This window comes from Macaca fascicularis, chromosome X, assembly GCF_037993035.2.
Source record: "Macaca fascicularis isolate 582-1 chromosome X, T2T-MFA8v1.1".
In the NCBI taxonomy this organism is placed as follows: Eukaryota; Metazoa; Chordata; class Mammalia; order Primates; family Cercopithecidae; genus Macaca; species Macaca fascicularis.
The window spans coordinates 54,996,721-55,020,606 of NC_088395.1; the positions used below are offsets into that span (position 1 = coordinate 54,996,721).

General features: G+C 43.1%; 1 protein-coding gene across 4 annotated transcripts; it reads right to left on the minus strand.

The window, feature by feature from the left end:
- Positions 1 to 485: 485 nt before the first annotated feature.
- ALAS2 (5'-aminolevulinate synthase 2) lies at positions 486 to 23,062 on the minus strand. 4 transcript variants are annotated; one of them, XM_015443622.4, is made up of 11 exons: positions 23,027 to 23,062; positions 17,902 to 18,097; positions 16,616 to 16,738; positions 15,661 to 15,771; positions 12,968 to 13,190; positions 12,238 to 12,422; positions 9,394 to 9,573; positions 7,013 to 7,177; positions 6,183 to 6,451; positions 4,932 to 5,094; positions 486 to 773 (listed from the first exon to the last, which is right to left on the minus strand). In XM_015443622.4, the coding sequence occupies exons 2-11, from the start codon at positions 18,080 to 18,082 to the stop codon at positions 610 to 612; spliced, it is 1,764 nt and encodes a 587-aa protein (XP_015299108.1). In that variant the 5' UTR covers positions 18,083 to 18,097; positions 23,027 to 23,062; the 3' UTR covers positions 486 to 609. The 4 variants fall into 4 exon arrangements, with proteins under 4 accessions (XP_015299108.1, XP_065394669.1, XP_073885965.1 ...); XM_065538597.2 differs by lacking the exon at positions 23,027 to 23,062 and adding an exon at positions 19,836 to 19,946; XM_074029864.1 differs by lacking the exon at positions 17,902 to 18,097.
- Positions 23,063 to 23,886: the final 824 nt, after the last annotated feature.

The window sequence follows — 23,886 nt, forward strand, 5'->3', positions numbered from 1 at the left end:
AAAAAAAAAAAAAAAAAAAAAAAAAAAAAAAGGACTGGTAAATCCTGTTCTGTGGGATGCCGTGGGAGGGAGAGAGGATAATGGATTGAGGAAGACATCCATATCCCCTTCTGGAAAATACCTCTGCTTTTGGGGAACCACTCCTTTCTAGGGAATTTGGTTAGGGCTGACTCATCTCCTGGCTTCAGGGGCTACCCTGGGCCCAGATTTCCAGGGCCCAGATTACCAGTGAAGAGTCAATCCCTGGATTTTTATTGAAACCATTGGAGAAGAGCCATTTCAAATGAATCTGCTTAGTATCCCGGCTCTGTGCAACTCACTGTGTAGATTTTGGGCATTTCTTTCCTCTTTCTCATTCTGTTTCCCTGTTGGTAAAATGGAATGGTGACCAACAAGTGACCTATGGTTTCCTCAGATCTGCCACTTGTCTGAGGGAGTCAGGTAGAGTGCATTTGTCTGTTCCCTGTCCAATAAAAGGCTACACATGCTGCAGTTTGTGCTTTATTTTTAGGCTCAATTCAGCTAGAGGCACACAACAAAGCAGAAGACAGAGGAGGCCTGGACCCAAGTGAAGTGCAGGTGGGGTGTGAATCCTAGGCAGTTGGCTTCTCAGGCATAGGTGGTGACATACTGGGGCCCCATATTCCCGAAGTAGGAACGTTCCCACTCACTCATGAGCTCGAAGTGTACAGGACGGCGACAGAAATTGCAGGCAGCCACAGACACATCCTGGAGGGGCATCCCCACCTCAGTCCAAGCCAGCAGCAGCTTCTCTGAAGGTGGTTGGGGGAGGGGAGGGAAAGAATGAGTTAGACTAGATCTTCCAAATCTAGTACAGACGCACCAAGATATTGATCCTCCTCAACCCTTCAAGATACCTCAGGGCCAGAAGTAGCCTACTCTGTTTGCTCCTGTGTGTGCCGTGAGTATTACCATTTGTATCTGGATGCTGGGATATAATAAAAGGTTGGGAAGCTCTCCTTTGACACAATTTGAAGCCATACTGTCCTGGCTATAGGATGTATAGGAAGTATAGGATGTGCTGTGGCCCAAGAATGACTATCTGCTTGGGAACTCCAAGCCCTATGAGGACAGTGATAATGACAGTAACCATACTGTGTCATTGGTGCTATGACCAGGAAACCTGGGGTAGGGGGTCCACCTGGGGATGTGAAAACCCAGAGATGGGAACCTGACCTAGCTGGAGGAAGTACCCCAGGTATGTTCCGGGGCTCTGTTCTTGGCCTTTTCTGTGTTCATGCCCTTGTTGATCTTGTCTAGTCACATGACTTTAAAGACCACCTATATGCTGATGGTTCAGAAATTTTAATCTCCAGCTCACGCCTCTCTACTGGTTTCCAATCTTGTATATCAATGGCTTTTCTCCATCTCCACCTAGATGTCTAGTATGCATTTCTAACTTATAAGTACAACTGAGCTACTCATGTCCCTACTTTCCACCAAGCTATTCTACTTTCAACTTTTCCCATCTCAGTGGATGGCAATTCCAGTTGCTCAGTTCAAAAATTTTGGAATTATCCTTTATTTTTCTCTTTCTCTCTTACCCTATATCCCATCTAACAGCAAAGACCATTGGCTCTACCTTCAAACTCTGACCACTTCTTATTGCCTTCATTATGATCAAGTCTGAGCTACCATCATCTCTCACCTGGGATATTACTGTAGCCCACTCTTGGGTCTCCCTGCTTCCAGCCTTGCTCCCTTTTAGTGTATTCTCTACATAGAAGTTGGAGCAATTTTGTTAAAACCTGAGTCAGATATATCAGTCCTGTGCTCAAATCCTTTCAAGGGTTCTCAGAGTAAAAGCCAAAATCCTTCTGATGACCTACCATACCCTATACAATCTGGTCCCACATTGCCTCTGTGTACTCAATTTTTCTGTCTCCCACTTATACCATTCCACCCATACCCATCTTCTTACTGTTCCTCAAATATAAAAGGAATATTCCTGTGTCTTCCCTGCCTCAGGATGTTCCCTCTGCCCGGGATGTCATTCCCTTAGATATCTGCTTCACTAACTCCACCTCCTTCAAATCTTTGCTCAAGTTTCACCTCAGCGTCTTCTACCCTTGCCACTCTAATACTATGACCCTTCTCTGAACTCGCCCCTGCCCCCTTATCCCATTCTCCTTATCCTGCTTTATTTTTCCCCATAGCACTTAGGACTAACGTGCTATTTAATTTGCTTATTTTTAGTAAATTTTTTAACTATCCCCTTCCACTAGAATGTAAGCTCCAGAGGGTAGGAATTTTTTGTCTGATTTGTTTGCTACTGCATCCTCAGTGCCTAGAACAGTGTCTAGCACACAGTTGGTACTCAATACATATTTGTTGAAAGAATGCCTAAGTTAAGTCTAGAAGATGAAGGAAAGTAAGCCAGAGGAAAGTGTGAGGGAGGGCATTCCAATCAAAAGAGAGCAGCACGAGCAAAGTCCCAGAGGTAAGAGAGCAGAGAAAAATGAGGGAACGACAAGTCATTCAGTGTAGCTGAAAAAATAAAATGCATGTGGGGAGGAGGTGAGGGCATAGAGATCACCATGTGGAAGGCATTAAATGCTATGCTGAAGAGCTTCAACTCTGTCCTGTATGTCAATGGTTTCCAAATTTTGGACTATACATCGCTATCAGTACAAATGTTTTAGCATGTACCTCCAATCTCTGTATATTTGTTTATGTATTATATATGTATAATTGTCAGTCTGTATATTAAAGATCAGTATCAGTAATGCTTGATTTCCTATTTTTAAGATTAAAAAAACATAAAATTCTAATACATATTCTGCTCCTTCACCCTGTAACCATTTTGCATACCTCACCTTGGAGGCCACTGCTTTAGAGTCTAGAGGGAAACATGAAGGGGTTTAAGCAAGGGAGCAATATAGTCAGGTTTTTAGAAAAATCCCTCTGGTGGTCAGCATCGAGAAAGGATTTGAGAGGAGCAAGAGAGAAGCAGAGAAATTAGGAAAAAATCATGTTGACATGGATTGAAGAAGTGGCAAGGGAGAAAAGCAAATAGGTTTGAGAGAGATTATAGAGAACTTTTGCAGGATTTCAGGATGGATTGGCTGTGGAACTTAGGGACTGGTGGAGCCATTGTGGATGCCTCTCATATATTCTTACAAAAGCCTAGCCTAAGTGGAAATTCAGAGAACCAAGAATACTGAGCTCTACAATTGAAGCCCGGAGCAATAGAGAATACTGAACAAAAGGCCCAGGAGTCTGGGTCATCAGCTCAGAGAGGTGGTAGACCTAGCAGTTATGACCATGGAGGTAGAGAAAGACCTCCCAGTTGCAACTTAGAAGGTGTGTGACCTTGGATCAGCGACTATATATTTTTGTGCCTCAACTTCCACATGTACAAAATGGAAATGATAAGAGGATCTCTAACTCTTGAGGTTGCTGTGGGGATTAGATGAGTTAATATGTGTAAAGTGTTTAGAACAGTGCTTGGCACATGGTAAGTACTTAATGTTAGCCAGCATTATTTAATGTTTTTGAATGAATGAATGAATGAATGGCCCCTACCTAGCTTGTCTTCCGTGAATTCTCATACTGCCCATGCTTCAGACAAACAGAATGATGTTGTCAATACATACCCCCTGCTTTCCTATCTCTAGGTCATTGCTCATGGAATTCCCTTATTCTGGAATATTCTTACAACATATTCACATGTACTTCAACATGCATCATAAAAACTTCCTTACTCACAAAGCCTCTCCAATTTCATCCTTCTCACCCTCTCTAGCCATAATGTGCTCACTCCCTCTAGCTCCCAGAATAGTGGAGCTCGTCATACTGGACCAGTACCATCTATATCTGGCTCCTCTGCTAGACCATCAACTGCCTACATGTCTTTCGTCCAACAGGCCTAGAATGAGCACCTGCTCAACGTCAGGCCCTGCATTAAAAACTACCCAGGCGGGGCCTGGTGGCTCACGCCTGTAATCCCAGCACTTTGGGAGGCCTAGGCAGGTGGATTATGAGGTTAGGAGTTCAAGACCAGCCTGGCCAACATGGTGAAACCCCATCTCTACTAAAAATACAAAAATTAGCTGGGCATGGTGGCACGTGCCTATAATCCCAGCTACTTGGGAGGCTGAGGCAGGAGAATTACTTGAACCAGGACCCGGGAGGCAGAGGTAGCAGTGAGCCAAGATCATGTCACTGTACTCCAACCTGGGCTACAGAGCCAGACTCTGTCTCAAAAAAACAAAAAACAAAAAACAAAAAACAAACAAACAAACAAACAAAAAAACTACCCAAAAGAAATCCAGCAAACATTAGGTGAACTGACTAAACTGGCATTTTCAGGCTAAATCTCAAACTACTCAGCTCTACAAGCCTCTCAATTCAGTCCCTATCTCGTATTGTCTTTGTAGACTTACAGATTGATACTCCCCTGCCCCACTCCATTCCTATGACCCTACATTCCAATACCACCTGCTTATTGTTCTTGATATATCCCTGGCTGCTTCTCATTCTCCTCACCTTTCTTCATGCTCTTCCCTCTGCTAAGAATACTTCTTCCATGCCCTCTTTGTTTTAATGCCACTCACTTTGCAAGACTCAGCTCAGGTGTCACCTCTACTAGGAAGCCTGTCTTGGATCCCTCAAGCAGAGTCAGGCCCCTCCTCTCTGCTCCAACAACTCTACCATGCACTGCCTTGTGGAACTTTGATCATCCCTTAATGTCATTGTTTGTGTCCACTATGGTATCCCCAACCAAACTGGAGCCCTACGAGTGTAGGGGCTGCTTCTCATTTATTTGTGACCCTAGTATAGGTGCTGGCACACATTAGATGTTCCAGAAATATTTTGTAAACTGAATGGTCTCTGTCCTCTCAGCTTCTCTTTCAGATCCTGGGCCTGAGGGGAGGGAGGTCCTGTAGGCACCCATGTTGAGAACTTACCCACACAATCTTCCATCATCTGAGGGCTGTGGTGGGGGGAGGGTGCCAGGCGCAGGAGCTCTTCACCCCGGGGGACAGTTGGGTAGTTGATGGCCTGCACATAGATGCCATGCTTGGAGAGCAGGAGATCACAGAGCTTGCTGTTGAGTGCTGCATTGCCCACCTGGACTCAGGAGAAAGGCTTATCAGTACCTGCCACCCTGGCTCCACCATCCATTAAGCAGATGGAGGGAACTAGATCAGGGAACATCACTGAATTTTGAGATAGATTTTTTTTTTTCATTAGGGGCTTAGTGGCAGCTCCAGAATTTCTATCAAGGAGGAGCTCAGAGCTAGCAATTTGATTTGAAAAGGATGGAGCAGTGGTGGTACCAGGAGCCCTATTTGGAAGCTGTTTGCAGAGCAAGCACACTGATTTTACTTAGCTAATATCCTAGTTTAGGATAGTTCTGGGTGAGAAGATGCCCCCCACAAGCCAATTCCAGAACCCCCCAAGCCAATTATGGGGTGCTGTCACTAAATTAATTCATAAAATGAGTGTTTAAAGGAAATACTAGGTTAGTCTAAAAAGCAGTGACTATTTCTCATCCACAAAATTGTCACAAATAAGTGTCCTTTCCCTGCCCTGGCTTACTGACTCACACGAATACATGTCATTTAAGAAAGAAGTAGCAGTTCATTTTTAAAGGCAGTAAACGCTTATATTGAGGATCCAAAGTAGCAGCTAGTACTATGGCTTTTGATTTTATTTTTCTGCCCTCAATTCTCAATAAGAAGTACATTTTACACCATGATCATAAACGCACACATACGCATACATGTATATATGCACATACACAAAACGAATACAAATTTTTCACAAATTGATAGCCTTAGTATGTGTGCTGTACTCCAACATTTTCTATTCTATTTCTTTTCTTTTTTTTTAATGCTAATGATAACCCACTAAGCTGATTTTGTGACCCATTAATTGTCTTGATTCAGTTTGAAAAACTCTGAATTATAGGCTGTGAACACTCGCTATTGTTAGGGTTAGGATAATCTAATAAGCATGAGGTAATGGCTGATGCAAGGAAAAGACTGGTTAATCCAAAATGGCTGATAAGTTTTCAAAAAGGGAAACAAAGCTGGCAATAAGGGGAATGGTTAGCAGGAAAGCAAGTAATTGAAGACAGAAACAGGTGTGTTGGGAGTGGGGAGGCTCCCAGAAGAAATAGGTAGAGAGGGCAATGGGCAGGGTGGGGCTCTCACCCGGATGGGGATGATGTGGCTGGGGCAGGGGATGACAGGAAGGCCCCTGTCCATGAGTAGCTGGCGCATGTGCTTGACGTTGCGCTGGTGGGCTCGCCTCAGGGCTTGGCCCTCCTCTCCCTTGAGCAGCCGCACAGATTCTAGAGCTCCAGAGAGCACCATGGGGGGCAGAGAAGTGGTAAAGATGAAGCCTGCAGCATAGGAGCGCACCATGTCCACCAAGTCACGGGTGCTGGCGATGTAGCCACCCACACAGCCAAAGGCCTTGCCTGGAGACAGAAAGTAAGAAGATATACACAGATCCCGTAATCAGTCCCAGAGGAACAGGATCATGTGCCAGATAACCCAAGGGGGTGCACCGAAGATGGGGCTCCAGGCTGTCTTCCCAGGCCTCTGCTCATCTGTCCATGACAGGGCAGTCAGAGCTGATAATTCTGCTGCTTTGAGATAGGACTTTCAAGTCTCGCCATATGCAATGACTAGATAGGTAGGAGCTGGGTGGGGACCTTTAGCTGGATAGGGTCAGGAGTGGAGCTAAGATGAAGCTTGGGGCTGGGGTGGGGGAGGGATTTAGAAACACAGCTCTTCACATACTCAAGTTGAATCTAACTATTTGGCCTAGTTCAAGGTCTTTTCAAAAAACTCTCCTAGACTTTCTCATCAACTCTGCAGTGGGATGCGAGTGGAGAGAGGGAGTCCAGGAGGGCAGTGGCCTGGGGCTGTGAATTCTGTCCAAACAACCCCTATAGCTTTGGGGAGGAGGGAGAAGAGAATTTTGTAGGGGCCTCATCTCTGCAGGGTATATAAGAAGGCCCAAAACATTCACTTACCAAGAGTTCCAGAGATGATGTCAATCTTATGCATAATTCCATCACGCTCCCCAATCCCAGCGCCCCGGGACCCATACAGTCCTACAGCATGGACCTCATCCACGAAGGTCAGGGCCCCATACTGGTGGGACACATCACACAACTCCTCGAGGGGACAGATGGCACCTGAGCAAAGCCAAGGGATAGAGGTAGGACATCATAACCCTTCCCCAGCTCCATTTCCAGCGTGGAGATGCCTACTGTGGGTTGGAAAAGGGTGTTGTAGAGAGGAAGGAGGATGTGCACCTTCATTTACAACTATTCCAAACCTCTGTTAATGGGTTGATTGCCTGTATCTCATCCCTGCCTTCTCTCTCTTTCTCTCTCTCTCTGTATGTGTGTGTGTGTATGTGTGTGCGTGTGCATGCGTGTGTGTTCCCCAGCCTGGGATCAAGGTTTGACCCTTTGTCTTTCTATTTTTACTTCATTCTGACAATATCTATTTTCCTGTTTCTGCCATGTTCAGCCTCTCTCTGCCTCTTTTGTTTCTTTTCCTGCAATCTGTGTGTATCCCTCTGTACTCCCTGGAAACTGCTGAGGTACAAGGAGTTGTAATACAGAAAAAACATCTTCAGGTGGAAATAGGGGTTCCAAGCCAGGATTTTAAAATGTGAGCAATTGGTAGGACAACCTGAGGGGAGTCAACTACAGAAGGTAGAACCTGAGACGAATGACAGTGTGATGGTTCAAGCATCATTTCAATGGGAGAGATTCAGCCTAAGGATCAACAGTTTGGGCAGTTTGCACCCCAAAAATAGGTAAATAAAGAACAATTTATTTGCAAATGTAATGAGGTAGAATGGTACCAACATAGTTTCCACTAGAGAAATAATGAATTTGAATAGTCTCAGTGGTAGAAATATACAAAAGGAATAGGATAGTTTTACTTTATTGCTAGTGTTAGAAATGTGGGAGTGGGCATAATAGTAAGTTCCTTACATATATTAACTCATTTAATTTGCATACTTATATTTAATTATTATCACTTACATTTTGCAAATAAGCAACTGAGAACTGAGACACAGAGCAATTAAGAAGCTTGCCCAAGCCAGTAAATGGTCAGACTAGGATTTGAACATGGATAGTCTAGTTTTAGAGCCTGTGTGTATAGTCATTACATGCCACTTAAGATAGCTAAATCAGGGAATACTATGGACTCTTGTTTCAGTTGGAAAAGGGACAAACTGAAATGAGTTGACCTCTTCCCTTAAATAAATCCATAAAGGGATAACTAAAACACATGATTTCTACATAATGGGGCCAGTAATAGAAAGCTTTGGACATTGTTTCAATTGAGCAAAGAAAGGAGGTAGGAGTGTGAAGATCATTTATTTCTACAAAAGCATAATAACTAGAATGGTTTCTATCATCTCTAATTCTTACAGCCAGATATTTTACCTTTGGGAAAATTGAGGCTTAGACAGTTAAAGAGTTACCCATGGTCATAGCCAGTAATTGTCAAAGGTGGGATTTGAACCCAGGTCTCTCTGACTTGAAAACCTGTTTTGACCCCAATGCTTCATACTGGACCTTGAAAAAAATCCTGGGCAATGGTTTTTGGAATTTCCTTCATAAAAACCAAACACTGGGATTATTGATTTACATATCATTTCTAACAAGAGAAGTGTTACTTGAGGAATTGGAGTTATATGTGTTAGGGTGCAAATACTTTAGCGCCAATTTGCTGAGCCACTCAAGATGAATTGGATGCCAACTCTGAACTTTAGTTTCTTTACCTATAAGATGAATGTAATAGCTGTCTCCATTCTTTGGCATTTACTAGCTGTGTGACCTTGGACAAATTACTCTTTTTTTTTTTTTTTTTGAGACGGAGTCTCGCTTTGTCGCCCAGGCTGAAGTGCAGTGACCGGATCTCAGCTCACTGCAAGCTCCGCCTCCCGGGTTTATGCCATTCTCCTGCCTCAGCCTCCCGAGTAGCTGGGACTACAGGCGCCTGCCACCTTGCCCGGCTAGTTTTTTTTGTATTTTTTTAGTAGAGACGGGGTTTCACCGTGTTAGCCAGGATAGTCTCGATCTCCTGACCTTGTGATCCGCCCATCTCAGCCTCCCAAAGTGCTGGGATTACAGGCTTGAGCCACCACACCCGGCCTGGACAAATTACTCTTATGTCTCAGTTTCCTCATGTAAAAAATCAAAATAATAATAACACCTATCTCATAGAATTGTTCAGAAAATTAAGTGAATACATGTAAAATACTAATAATTTTGCGTGGCACATAATAAACACTCTATAAATATTAGCTGTTATAATGTTATCATCATCATCATCATGATTTTTGTGAGACCAACACTAGTAAACATACACTCACACATATACATACCATCCATGGAGTGGACAGTCTCAAAGGCCACAATTTTGGGTATCTTAGGGTTGGACTTCTCTAGAAGTTTCTTTAGGTGGTCAGGGTCATTGTGCCTGAAGACAAACTTGGCTGCTCCACTGTTACGGATACCTTGGATCATGGACGCATGGTTGCCTGCGTCTGAGTAAATCTCACACCCTGAGGAAGCAGATACATAATCCTTAAGCTTCTGTCCCAGTACTCCCACTTCAGCCTTCAGGTTTGACCTGGCAAAGAAAAGGGCCAACCTTTTCTTCTCTTCGAAGACCTTGCTCTGCTTCTTCCTTCTCTGGGAACGTTTGTGACACTTCTTTCTCCCTTAGAAGGTCTTCACTGTTCCCAAATTCTAACCCCTACATCCTTCCCTCTGGTCATTTGTAACCCTGGTCTAGCCTCTGACTGCCTTAGGATGGAAGAACATTTAATTTCCCAAGAAGCTTCAGAGTTCTTTGAGGACAGGACCTGTTTTCCTTCTCCTCAACATATAGGATCAAGACTTGGAAAAGGGATTACCCCAGGGAATGCTTGTTGGCTTGGACTGATGCTAGATTCTTCCTAGTCTAGATGAAATTCCATCCGTTCCAGGTAGCTTGTGGTTCCATCTGTTTGTGGTTACAGGGATGGATATTTATCAGGCTTTTACTGTTGGAATCACAAGCTCATGGCATGTCAGAGCTGGCAGGTCTGTTAGTGATCATAGAATTCATCTGCTTTACTATACAAGTGAGAGAGCTAAGGTCCAGAAAGATTTGAAGAATGCAGGGCTTTTTACTGGGCAATCCTGGTGGGGCAGGTGGGCATGTGAAATTGGTAGAGGGAGTCGATTCCTGGACCTCCCCAACCCCTGCCACTAACTGCACTGCCATCAAGGAACTGTGGCCTTTTTATAAGAGTAAGGGATAACTTCCACCTGAGAAAATGAGTTATGGCTTTCTGGAGAACATGGCTTGAAAGACAAGCAGACTGGGAGTTGCATGGGAGCAAAAACGTCTTATTATCTCTCTGTCTCTGGTGTACAGTATAAGAGTAAGCACATAGTAGATGCTAAGTAAACATTTATTAAATGAATGGATAAATAAACGGATGACTGATTTATAAGTAAGCGAATGAGCATATGAATGAATGTATTACTGAATGAAATAGTGAGAGGAGGGATGCAAAAAGGTGAGACTGAAGAGATATATAGAAGCCAGATTATTGAGAACTTTAGAAGCTGTGATAAGAAATTTGGATTTGGTCCCAGGGGAATGTGGGTCCACCTAAGGGTTTTGACCAGGGTGGAGGTGGTGGGCAACAAACACAGTTTTGCATTAAAAAAAATTCTGACTGCTGTAAAGAATAGATTATCAGAGGGCAAAGGTAAAATTTTCTTTAAAAAATGATGTTGGATCAGACTAGGATGCTGGCAGTAGAGATGGAAAGAAGTTGAATTCTAATGGTTGAGGAGGGGATGGACAAAAAAATCTTAAAGATGTTGAGTTTAGTTGGGGCTTATGCGTGAACTCAAAAAAAGTTTCTGAGAAGTGGTGGTAATATTTTTGCTGTGCTGAAGAATCAGCAGGAGGTGAGGAATTAGATAGAGCGGAGACTTCTCTCAAGCAGTTTGCCTGTTACAAGGAGGAAAGAGGGCAGTAGCTAGATAGTGATGAGGGGTTGAAGCAATGTTTTTTTATAAGATGCAAGAGACCTGAAAACATGTTTAAAGAGAGGGGGAGGCTGAAGATACAGGAGAGGAGGAGAGAGCCAATAGGTCAAGATTCCTAAGGTGGTAGAGAGGAATGGGGCACAGAGCAACAGTGGAAGGATTAGTCACAAGAAAAAGGATACTTCTTCCACTATAACAGAAGAGAAGGAGTGAGGAGAGGACATGTGAAGATGCTTATGAATTTGTAGGTGCTATGTGGCTGGGAGTCAAGGACATTGCTGTCTGGTGTCTTCTATTTTGAATGTAGTAGAACATGAAGTCATCTGCTGAGGGAGATGGGGAGGAGGGGGTGCAGGAAGGCTGAGGATAATGGTGGTTTGGCAAAACTGCACCATAAACTTGGGGAACTGACCAGGGAAATGGGATTGCCAGAGAGCATGGAGAACCCAGTAGAAATTAAGACTATGAATTTTTAGTGACTCCTGTCTGAGCAACTGTATGAGCCCAGAATTGATACAGTGAAGATGGAGAGTTGTATTCATTCTGGATTGGGCCATGGCAGAAGGACAACAAGGCATATGAGGTGAGGACATTATAGACTAGAAAGTAGGAGACTGGGAATATGGGAACCAGTGTACAAGTGAAGGGATTGGCTTTAGGCAGAAGGAGAGATATGTCTTCCATTGTAAAACGAAAGAATGAGGCAAGGCTAGATGAACAATTAGATAAGTTTGTAGGTTTGGTGGCAATAAATAAGGATTCTCTGTCTGGGGCTTCTGTTTTTATTGTGAAGTAAGATGTGAGATTATTTGCTAAGTGTGAATGAGAAGGTAGTCAGAGGTTTTAGAAGAGGAGAAAAAGTTTGAAAAACTCCTGTGGAGACATAAAATAACTATTTATGTGTGTTAAGAGCCCAGTTGAGTTGGGAGGTGATGAATTTATAGTGTTTCCCTTCTGTGAGGTTGGGTAATGTTCCCCAGTAGTGGTCCTCTCTAGGTGCAGAAAGGGAGAAAGCAGAGGGATGTAATTATCCAGTGTTGAGGATATGCAAGGTGGATAAGAAGGAAGAACGATGGGAGTGGGAACTCCAAATACAGGGGAGGAGTGATGGAACCAGTGAAACTGGATGCTGTATTGCAGGATACCAGCCCTGAACAAAGCTCAGGCCTCAGGCTTACCGGGCAGGATCTTGGCCAAGGTGAAGAGAGTAGAGTCATTGGCCACAAAGCAGGAGGAGAAGAGCAGGGCTGAGTCCTTCTGGTGCAGCTCAGCCAGCTCCTGCTCAAGCTCCACATGAAACTTACTGGTGCCTGAGATGTTGCGGGTGCCACCAGCTCCAGCACCATGACGCTGCAGGGTCTCCCTGGCCAGGAGAAAGGGAGAAAAAAAAACATGGCAGGCATCGAGGAACTGGGTAGGTTTCCCTTCCTTGATGGGAGTCAATGTTGAATTAGTGATCCTATATACACTGTATCCTGTGAGACAAAGTAGAGGGAAGGATGGGGAGGATAGGGAGACATGTACCTTCCTTCTAGGACTGGAGGTACTCAGGGAGAGAGAGAGAAGCTAGGTTGAGCTTGAGTAGTTTGGAAGACCTAGAGGAGGTCACACTCCATCTCTGGCAATACTAATTCTGCAGCTAGATTAAAAACTCAGGCAGAGTGGGCCTTGCCTGGTCTCCCGTCCTTCCCCTCCATAGCATTGGACACCCAAGAGTTTGGGAAACATGGTGTGTTGACTTAGTTCATATCCAAGGAATAGATATGGTGGAGGACCTCGGACAAAAACGTGGTGGTAGAACCCAGGTTTCCACTGCCAGTTCTGCTTTTTTTTTTTTTTTTTTTTTTTCCTGTGTGTGGTTTTTCATCTCCTCTGGCCACTGCTGATGGCTGAGAGCCTACTACTCACCGTGTAGCTTGCAAGACCTGAGGGTGTCGGCTCATGCCCAGGTAATCATTACTACACCAGATGGACACATCCTTTGAGGCCACAGATGCCTCAGAGAGATGTTGGGCAAAGGGATATGCATCAGCCCAGCGGTTCACAGTCTTGAACACACGGTAGGTGTGATCCTGTTTCTTCTCCATGATCTTGTCCCTGAAAAACTGGTCATAACTGAAGACATAGTTTCCTGCAGGAGCAGATATGAGGATGAAAATAATTCATTTTAAGTCTCTTCCTGGCTAGTCTGTATTTTACCGATGTTGCTGATTTTGAGTTCTCCAACTCTTTTTCCACATATTCATTTATGTGCTCAGTCATTGACTTATTGGACCACATTAACTCTCTACTATTCATTCAGCCATCCTTTTGCTTACTCATTCACTCCTTCACTCAGTAGTTCATTCACACATTCATTTAGACTTTTTTATGGCCTCATCTCTCTTCCCGGGTTGGTGTGGCAGCCTCCTTACTAGAATCACTACTTTCAGTCTCAGTGGAAGGAGTATCAACAGATCTTGTTTCTAGCAGTCTCTTTGCCACTTCCTAGCGGTGTGGCCTTGAACAAGTCACGAATCTTCTTTCTTACTTTAAATTTCTTTATTTGTAGAATGAGGCTAATAATACTTTCCTTGGAGAATTGTGAGCATCTGACAACCAACAACATGTAATATATTCAAACTAATAAATGGCACATCGTAATAGTAGTATTATTACTGCTATAGTATTAGTAGTCATAATAATACTAATAAAGACAGCTAATATTCAATTATATTATTATAGCTAACATTTAATGAATGCCTAATACATGTAAGTTCTTTCCTAGGAACTTTATAAATATTTAATTTATTCCTCACAACAATACTCCAAGGACAGTTCTATTAGTATCTCCATTTTACAGATGAGGGAACTGGGGCATTAAGTGTTAGGTAACTTGACCAGGGTCATGCAGCAATTAAGTGCTCATCAAGTAAGTAACTCAGAGCCCACTTCTTTAACCATTACCACTACAAGATGGGGTAACTTTATTTCTAGGATAAATTGAAATAATGTTTGCCAAAGGGCTTGTTAAACTCCAGAACTCTTTACATGAGACAGAAATCATGTTGCAGACAGCAATTTATATGGCTGCTGGAGGTGCAAATTGGCAACATCCTTGCTGCAGAGATGTTTGGAAATATGTATCAAATGTTTTTAAAATGCACATACTGACATATCTAGAGAAATATTTGCAGCATAATTAACAGACAAATGATTGATACTCAGAATTTATTATATAATCTCTGAAAAATTAACATGAAAAATTTCAACCCAGTAGAAAAATGGACATAGAATAAATGTAGAAAAATATTATTAATCAGGAAAAAGAAAACTGGGAGAACAAAATTTCACCTATCAATTGATAAAGATTTAAAGTTTGATAATATCAAGTGCTGGTAAGGGTATGAGACTATGGATACCCTTCTTGATAACTGGTACAGCCACGTTGGAGGGCTAATTGGCAATATTTATTAATATCGAAAATGTACACACCCTTACATCCCAAGAATTTCCACCTCTGATTGTCTATCCTGGAGAAACACTTGCCTGTGTGCACAAGGAGATACATTCAAGGATGTTTGTTGCACCACTGTTTGTAATAGCAAAAATTGGAAGCAACCGAATAGAGGAGTAGCCAAATAATCTCTGTTATATCTATGCTACAAAATATTTGGAAGCATTGAAAAGTAGGGTAGATACATATGTGTTCAAATGGAAGCATGTCTACAGTATATTGTTGAGTGAAAAAAAAGGCACAGAGCAAAATATATAGCAAGATATTATTAGGTAAAAATAAAAATTGAAAAAGGTAATACTCTACATTTTCTTTGAGTACATTTGTATATATGTAAAACCAACCTACAATCTAAACTGAGGGAATACAAAAAATTGGAAACAACAACTTAAATTGTAGATGCTTGATTAACTGAATGATATTGAATCCATACTATACCCATGACATATTTTTAAGTAAACAAAACAGCATAACAAACTCCAGGTAAAATAAAATCACACTTCTAACAAAAGCGTGGGTGTGGTGAAGAGAGCAGAGGGTGTGTGTGTGTGTGTGCGCGCGCGTGTGTGTGTGTAGCCATAGAAAAATATCTGGGAGAAAATATAGCAAAAACTTAATGGTGGAACTCTGCATGACTTAAATTTCCCTCCTTATACTTTCCTGTTTATGTTGAAAAATATTTTACCATGAATCATATTCCTTTTATATTAGAAAATAATGCAAATGTCATTATGAAAATGAACATAAACACATATAAGAATGGGGAAAAGGTGCTCTATGAAGGGTGAGAGTTTTTGAGGGAAGCATGGAGAAGAAATAATGGGAGTAAGCCTAATATTTAATGAAGCCTCATTAGAAACACTTCCATAAACGTAATTTTATTTTCTACTCATGGTAACCTATTGAGGTAGGTACTAAATGCCATGGAAGGAAAGTGTCTTACTTGCCAAAACACCTAGATCCAGCAAGTGTCAGCATTAAATTTTAAACTCAAATTTCCTTTGGTTCCAAGGCCCTTCTGTGCTGTTTCCCCTACTATGACAGAGGCCCTTTCAGAATGCCTTCCCTATTCTGATCCCCTTTATTTCCACCTCAGCAAACTCACCAGGCATATTGTTCTGAATCAGGTGTGTGACCTTCCCAGAGATCTGCTTCTGCTCCTGGGGACTGGAAAATGACTTCCTTAGGCTGGCTGAGACCAGGGAGCTAGGCAGATCTGAGATGGAATGTGAGATTCATTGGCCATGAAGAGAATGGGGAAAAAGAAAGCACGTGTTGTCCTCTTTAAGCTCAACGCAACATGTGAAAATTCAAGTTTATAAGGTAAGGACACTTTCTGCAGCGAGAAGAAATCTTCTCCAAGGTGAGCTTCTATTTATCTCCCTGAATGGAGACTATTACATTGTTAGGAAACCTTCTATAAGGTGACTCATACTTCTCTCCACTAGGATTTTCCCTTGGGTGAGGTAACTGGGGCAACCATCCTGGGTCCTGCATTTAGAAAGTAGATGCAGGAAAATGTACCTTACTCTTCTAAACATCATTAAATTTCAATTTTGAAGTTTTTGTCCTTAATGATATTCCAAAGGGGCCTATGAAAGATGCCAACAGTGTGGCCATACCTCAAGGGTGATTATCTTGGGTGGTCTGCACTAATTAAGCTGACCTGGGGATCTGCACCCTGGTTAAAGGAGGTACCTACTCCCAGCTCTTTCTCTTTCATGCAAATTCATATTCTCATAGAGTGGTCTTGCTGAAATGTGGGACCCCAGCCTGTTGGGATCAATTTAGCCACCTGAAAAAGAGGAGTCAAAATTCTAGGGGGCTCATCTTAGAATAATGACTAAAAGTTTCAGGAGCCTGTACATGTGCGTTTGTCAGGAATCGTGTGCTTCCGCATACAGCCTAAACTGTTGCCTACCATGGCTCCCCTGGAAAGAATGGACTTCTTATCATGGGATGTGTACTGGCTGCTTTTGTATTAGCCTAGCTCAGGACTGTGATGTAGTGGGTTCAAGCATTAGGAGTAAAGGTTGCATAAGGTGGAACTTGACTCCAACCTGTTTTGAAAGCCTTCACATCCTCCTGCACTTCTGGGGCTGCCTTCTGCACAATCTTGCTCTTCCCATCCTGGAGTTCCGACAGCATGAAGGGACAGTGGCCCTTGGCCCAAGATGGAGAATCTATGCAAAGGTAAGAGAGTAATTTGGGGTGCATTTCTAGTCATAAGTTCAGCTCAACAATAATTACTTAGATCTAATGTACCCCAAAGCCCTATCTCAGGCTATCATAGAGACACAGAGATAGATGAGTCTGGTCCCTGTGCTAGGGGAGCTCCTAAGCTGGTGAGAATGGCATACACTGAAGACACATTGTGAACAGTGCTGGGATAGAGGAAGTAAAGGGGCTACTGAAGTCCAGAAGAGGGAGGGGAAATGAGCCAGAATTGGAATTAGACAGTTTGGAGGTCTAAGCAGGCTTTGCAGAGGAGATGATTAGTGTTAAAGCTTAGTGTCAAATGAGAAGTATGAGATTCTCCAGTATGGGGTCTAGGAGAGGGTAATCTGACAGGAGCAAAGGCACAAACTCTTGACACAGTAGTTGATTTAGGCAATTTTAAGTAGTTTCAGCATGTCTGGAGTATAGTGTGTGAGGGACATGACAGTGATAATTTTTCTTTTCTTTTCCCTCTCCTCTTCTCTCCTCTCCTTTTTTTTTAATTTTTATTTTATTTATTTATTTTTTAAAATTTATTTATTATTATTATACTTTAAGTTGTAGGGTACATGTGCGTAACGTGCAGGTTTGTTACATATGTATACTTGTGCCATGTTGGTGTGCTTTTTTTTTTTTTTTTTTTTTTTTGACAGATTCTCGCTCTGTAGCCCAGGCTGGAGTACCGTGGTGCGGTCTTGGCTCACTGCAACCTCCGCCTCCTCGGTTCAAGCAATTCTCTGCCTCAGCCTCCCACGCTTGTAATCTCTGCCTCAGCTGGGATTACAGGCACCCACCACCACGCCTGGCTAATTTTTTTATTTTTAGTAGATACGGGGTTTCACCATCTTGGCTAGAGTGGTCTTGAACTCCTGACCTCGTGATCCACCCGCCTCGGCCTCCCAAAGTGCTGGGATTACAGGCATGAGCCATTGCGCCTGGCCGAGAATGAGACCCTTTCTAGAGGACCTGGCAGAAGACAGATCCTGGGTACATTTTGGGGCCAGTTCATGCTATCTTGACACTTTTCACATGAACCCTCCTAATTATTAGGCAAAGATGGCCAGTATGGCTTGGAACTTTTACCCCAGGACAGTAACATTCTCCCCTTTTGCTAGCAGCCTCTTCTTACCTCCTCCAGCCTTTGTTGCCTTAAGGTGGATTTGAGAACAGTTTGGTCCTTGGGTAGCCAGGATGGGACAGTGTCCAATACCAAACAGGAATTGGTGAGTCTTAACCACCTTGCCCAGGAGGCTTGTGGGGCCCCGGGCAAGCACTGGGCAGCACTGTAGCAGCATGGCTGCAGTCACCATCTTGAGCCCGAAGTCCTGCAGAAGACATGGAAGAGATGAGATTCCATCATGAGGGCCTGGCCAAAAGCCAGGCCTTTGATCCTCATCTTCAGCTTCCCACCCAAAACTTGCTGCCTCTGAGATGCTCTTATTGCCCTTCCAGGGAAAGAACTTCTTTCCCAATGTTAACATGTACTAATAAAACATCATAGAGGAAGAAATAGGAAACTGACTACTGGGCAAAGAGGTGAAGGAAAGAGTGCTAACTGGAGGTCAGAAAGCCTGGATTCTGACTCACTCTGGCACTGACTACCTCTGTGATGATGAGGATCACTGAAATGTGTTTTCATGTGGCAGGATGAGAACTGCCAATCCACTAACCCTTTGATCAATACTTAAGGCCAAGAATCTTTCTAAGAATGTTGGTCTTAGCCAAGTGAAGATTCAGCCTGCTAATGCAAACATATGTCATTGAGCAGAGCTCCTGAGGCTTGGCCCAGGGTGTTTCCTAAGCAGGATCAGCCAGAGAGGGAGAAGGAGCTTGAGGTCAAATGTATCAGTTTAAGGAAATCAAGGGAACAGTAAGGAAGGGTAGGGCCTAGGTCCTACAGACTATGTGCCACCAGCCTGATATTATGCTGTCTTTGAATTTGCTCCTGTCTCTTGGATAAGCACAGATCTAGAAAGAGGTGAAAGCAAGTCCCAGTGGGGCTGGAAAAAAAGGCACAAAGACATAGTCTATGGGTTAGTGAAACAGGCAGAGGCCAAGACAAAGAAGAGAAAGGGGGCAAAGGGATCAGAAAAAGAGAAAGCAAATGACACACAGGCACTCAATAAATATTTGTTGAATTTTGGGGTAAATTGATGAATGAACAGAGTCTGAAATTGAGGAAGGAGAAGGGACTAGGAGAAAAGCTAGAAGAAAAGAAAATGTAGGAAAGATAAAAGGAGGAAAGTAGAGAGAGAACAAAGATGTGGTGGTGGTGGTAGAGTTAAAAGAACAGAAATTGAGGGAGAAAAAGACCAAAGGTAGAGGGAAAGGGAACAGGGTGAAGATGAAAACAGAGATTGAGTTGAGAGAAAGAGAAAATGAAAAAAGAAAAAGGAGGTGGGGATAGCGCACACAGGGATAAAGGCAGAGACAGACAGACCAAGGGACATGAAAGGGACATGAGGAGAGATCAATGAGTCTAGAGGATTATACAAAGATTCACAGAAGTGAGAGCAGGAGTGGAGAGAATCCAGCAGGGGTAGAGAGTCAGTCAGACACAAAGATAAAAAAAAATGCTTCCAGAAATTGCAAAAGGCTAAGTGAGTTTGGGGAAGAGAATCGTGGCCCTAATTGAGGGAGGTGAGAGAGAGAGACCAAGGGACAGAGAGAAGAGCGTAGAGAAAAATGACAAGATCAAAGGATAGAGACAGAGAGGTGACTAAAGCAGGGGGATGAGGGTTAAGAGGAGTGAGAGCTGAGAGACACCAAGAGAAAGACAGCTAGAGAGAGCAAGAAGGAGAGACAGATGTAAAGAAAAAGGGCAAATTGGAAAGACAGAGTCAAAAAGTAAGACAAGATAAGGGACAGTACAATGGGAGAGACATGGGAGAATGTGGGAAGACTAAAGCCCTGACACTGTGAAGAAAGTTACTGAGTAGAATCTACTAGCACCCTCAGCCTTATGTCGTGAGGGACAGTTCAGCTCATGGCCCTGTCCTCATATGGCAACCTCCTTCATCTCCCTCCCTTCCTGATCTCATAGAATAAGCACCCTCCCCCTACCTCACAAAACAACCTCTTTTTTCTTGTTCCATCCCAGAGCAACCTCTCCCCCACTCATGGGCTGTCACAGCATCCTGGGTTTGTATGTGGGGCCAAGGCATGTGGGCCCTGAAATTGGAAACGACAGAAGGGTTGTTGGAGGGACTAAATGAAACAATCCAAGTTAAGCCTTTAGGGTAGTGTTTGGCACATAGTAAATCTTCAATAAATGTTAGCTTTTCTTATTAAAATTCCAGCTCTCCAATTTCATTGTTGGATGTTCTTGTACAAATTACTTCCCCTCTCTGGATCTTGGCCTTCATCAGCTGTCAAATATGAGGTAATTATGGCCACTTCACATGGTAGGTAAGGAATTGGATCCAGTGCCTACCTCATATCTGGAGATATGTGTTTTCCTTCCCCTGCCTGCTTGTGAAAGCTAAAGCACTTGGGGCTGAGCCTGTAGACCGCAGATAAAGTTGCCAGAGTTTATCGCCATTGGGGTCTGACCACTCCCCAAGCTGAGACCAGGGCGTGGGAGAGAAGAGGAGCCCCTTTCTGGAATCACGTCTGAGCATCTGGCTAGAGCTGGCCCTGGCTATTGGTGGTAAGAAGTGGATAGCCCAGAAGTGCAGGCAAGGCAGATGACAAGGCTCCAGGCTCCTGTAAACTCCCCCAACATCAATACTGGCAACAATAATGCCAACAACATTGGGGTATGTAGTGGGAAGGAAAGCCCCCAATATTGGAGGCAAAGTCCAGTCCTGCCTTGGGATGGTGGAGAAGGCCTACCTCCTGTATATAAAAACAGAAGAAATTAAACACATGTCATCACTAGGGGGCTTTTGGCCATGATATGCTCAGAGTCCTGGGAAAATATAGACTACTTCTTGGAATTTGTTGAATTCTCAAGTTCTTTCAAGCTTCTGTTCTCATTTCTCTTGTTCTATTATTCCTTTCCTGAAATTTGCTCTGCCTCACTCTGCCTGGCCATCATTATACCCACGACCTTGTAGTCTAGTTACCATGGGCTCTGTTTCTATTCCATCTCATTACCCACCAAGAGACTAGAGTGAATAAAATTGAATCAAGGAAGCATTTTAGTCAATTCAGGGTATAAAGAGCATAGGCTCTAGAGCCAAACTACTTGAGTTTGAATCCTGGCTCCACCACTCACTAGCTTTGGGACCTTAGAAAAGTCACTTCCCTGTTATACATCTTATATCTGGAAAATATTGGTAATAACAAAGACAATCTGCATCACAGGAATGTTGTGAAGATTCAGTAAGATAATCCATATAAAGCATTTAGCAGAGTACCTATCCCAGAGTAAACAGTGAAAAAGTATTAGTTATTATATTTAATTGATAGACTTTATTATTTTTATTTTCTCCATTTCCCATGTAGAAAAAATGAAGGTACGCTAAGGGAAGTCACATGAATATACCAGGCTGGGTTTGGGAAGCTAGAGACTGATTGTTGTCCCAATCCTGTACAATTTATTGTGTGAACTTGGGCTCTGTAATTCCCCTCTCTGGGCTTCGGTTTCTCCACTGACATTGGGCTAGATAATTTCATAGATCCCACCTAGTTCTGATAGTCAAACACTTACAGAGCCCTCTGTACCAGGCCCTGTTCTTATGTCAACCCTGTGATGATAGGGAAACTGAATCCCAAAAAGATTAAGTAACTTGTCTAGATCAGAAAGCTAGTACATAGGAGAAGCAGGATTTGAACCTAGGCAATCTGTTTCCACAGATTCCTAACTTAACCATTATGGATCTGCGATTCAAATGTTACTACCTTTTTTTCTTGACTGAGGGCCTGACTCTAGACATTTATCTCCTCTGCTGCACTAACATAGGCCTCTTTCCAGGTCATATGCCATTTGTTACCAATGCCTTACCAAAGGAACAGATCTGTAACTACAGTGGAATTTCAGGTACTGTTGGATATTCATTTACTCTACCATTTAATAACTTATGCACCTACCGTGTGGTAATGCTTGCCAGGCATCTTCTTAAAACAATACTTTTAACCAAAGAGATGATGGTGAAATTTCAGACCAAATAACAGATCATTACTGAAAGGTTTTCCCTATGACTTTAAAATCCTCTCTCGTGTCAGCACCCAATCTGTATTCCCAGAGGTCAAAAGGGCCAACTGCAACTCTGCCCCAGCAGAGAGCCAGAAAACATTCATTGCAGCATTCCTTGTCCCCCACACCCCCACCCCTTTTGTGGCCTGCTTTGCAAAAGTCAATTAGGTCTGGAGGAGAAGTGGTAATTTCTCTTCAGGAGTTGGAAACATCAGGCCTTACTTCTCTTCTTAGTACCACTTTCCCACCACAGAAGAATCATATAGAACTTTAGATAACTGGAATCAGAGAATCAGAAATTCTTAGAAACAGGAAAATGTAGAAGATCACAACATCAAAACTAGAAAGGGTAGTGGAAATTACAGGCTAATCCTTTTTTTCAGAGGGTAAATGACTTGTCTAGGGTCTCACAGCGAATTAGGATGAGAATAGAAATCTGTTTACCTTCTGTATAGTGACACTACATTCCTCTTCCACTATCTTCACTTATTTCTGCTAATTATTCATCTCTCAATTCCCCCAAATCTCTCCTTACCCAATTCATCATTCCCATCACCCCCACATCCTCTTAGTTTCCCTCCCTAGCTCTTCTCCTCATCCCTAGGCTCCCCATGGGCTCTGACCCACTGAGTTCTGCTGTCAGTCCAGCAGGTAGAGGGAGTCAAAGGGAGAGTGGAATGGGGAATTGCAGAAAGAAATATTAAGCCATTGTTCTTGATAGAGAGGAAGAAGGGACAGAAATGCAGAGACAGAGAAATACAGAGCCAAGGAAAGAGACAAAAAGGGGGAAGAGAAAGAAATTTAGAGAAAAAGATAGAAGTCAGAGGAGGGAAAAATAAGAGAAAGCAAGAATGTCAGAGAATGATGAAATGAAATGAATGATCTTGAAAACTAACAAAGGAAAGTAATGAAGGGAAAAAGAGAGAAGAAAGCTGAAAATGAGGAAAGACAGAAAGAGACATGGGAGATAACAAGAAAATGCAAAAGAGACAGATTCTGAGAAACAAACAAAGGAAAAAGTCAGATCTACTCAGACCAGAGAGTCAGTGTGTACAGCTCTGAGAGACCAGCTGGCAGACCAGAGAGAGGGTGCCAGGCTGAAAGCAGCTCTTACCTGTTGCCCTGCACTGAGGACGAACGAACAACGGGTGGGTACTGTGGGTTAGGACCTGGCATTTATCCCTTCTCCTGTGACTCAGCCCCACCCACCCTGCCTTCTGCTGGGCTGGTCCTGCATTGGCCCCAAAGGTATCTCAGTCCCTTCCTTGCTAGAGATAAAACCCAAAGTAGCCCTTCCCTCTAGTGTACCCCCTCCCCCAGCTCTGGCTCTTCCCTATTTTCTTTTCTCTCTAGGACAGTAAAATTAGCTCATTTGGGCTTTGGAATTAGACCATCCACCTAGAGCTAGGGTACCTTGATCTATCTCTGAATATAGATCTCCTCAACTATAAAAGGAGGGCAATAGAACCCAGAAGTGACTATAGCACAAGTTGGGAGGGCTCTGGAGTCAGACCTAGAATACAGTGTTGTGCTTATGAGCTCTAACAGTCAGCTTCCACAGACTAGATCCCCGGTTGTGGTAACAATTCGGTAATATCATGTACATAGCACAGTGCCTGGTCCAAATAAAATAACAGCTACTGTTGACTGAGTGCTTACAATGCACCAGACCCTTCATTAAGTGCTTTACATGAATTAATTTAGCCATGTAAGGACCTTAAAAGATAGGTACTATTATCCCTGTGTTACAGATGAAAAAACTAAGGCTCAGAGAGGTGAGGTAACTTGCTGATAATTACCCAACTAGAAAGTACAGAGCCCGCCTATGAACCTAGGCAATCTAGTTACAGAACCCACACTCTTCTCTTCCTCTCATAATATACAATTTAAAATGTGAAGTTCTCTGTCTTATCTTTTGTATTACCTTCTCCTCCCTTTTTCATTTTCTCTCCCTTTTGTCACTCTCTTTTTCCC

What these genes read in the sequence shown, in the direction of transcription:
- ALAS2 (XM_015443622.4), bottom strand. Translation starts at nt 18,082, where the DNA reads ATGGTGACTGCAGCCATGCTGCTACAGTGCTGCCCAGTGCTTGCCCGG. An exon ending in TGTGAAGGCTTTCAAAACAG is followed by an intron (nt 15,772 to 16,615) that starts GTTGGAGTCAAG and finishes ATTCCATCTCAG; the next exon opens with ATCTGCCTAGCTCCCTGGTC. An exon ending in CAGGTCTTGCAAGCTACACG is followed by an intron (nt 12,423 to 12,967) that starts GTGAGTAGTAGG and finishes TCTCCTGGCCAG; the next exon opens with GGAGACCCTGCAGCGTCATG.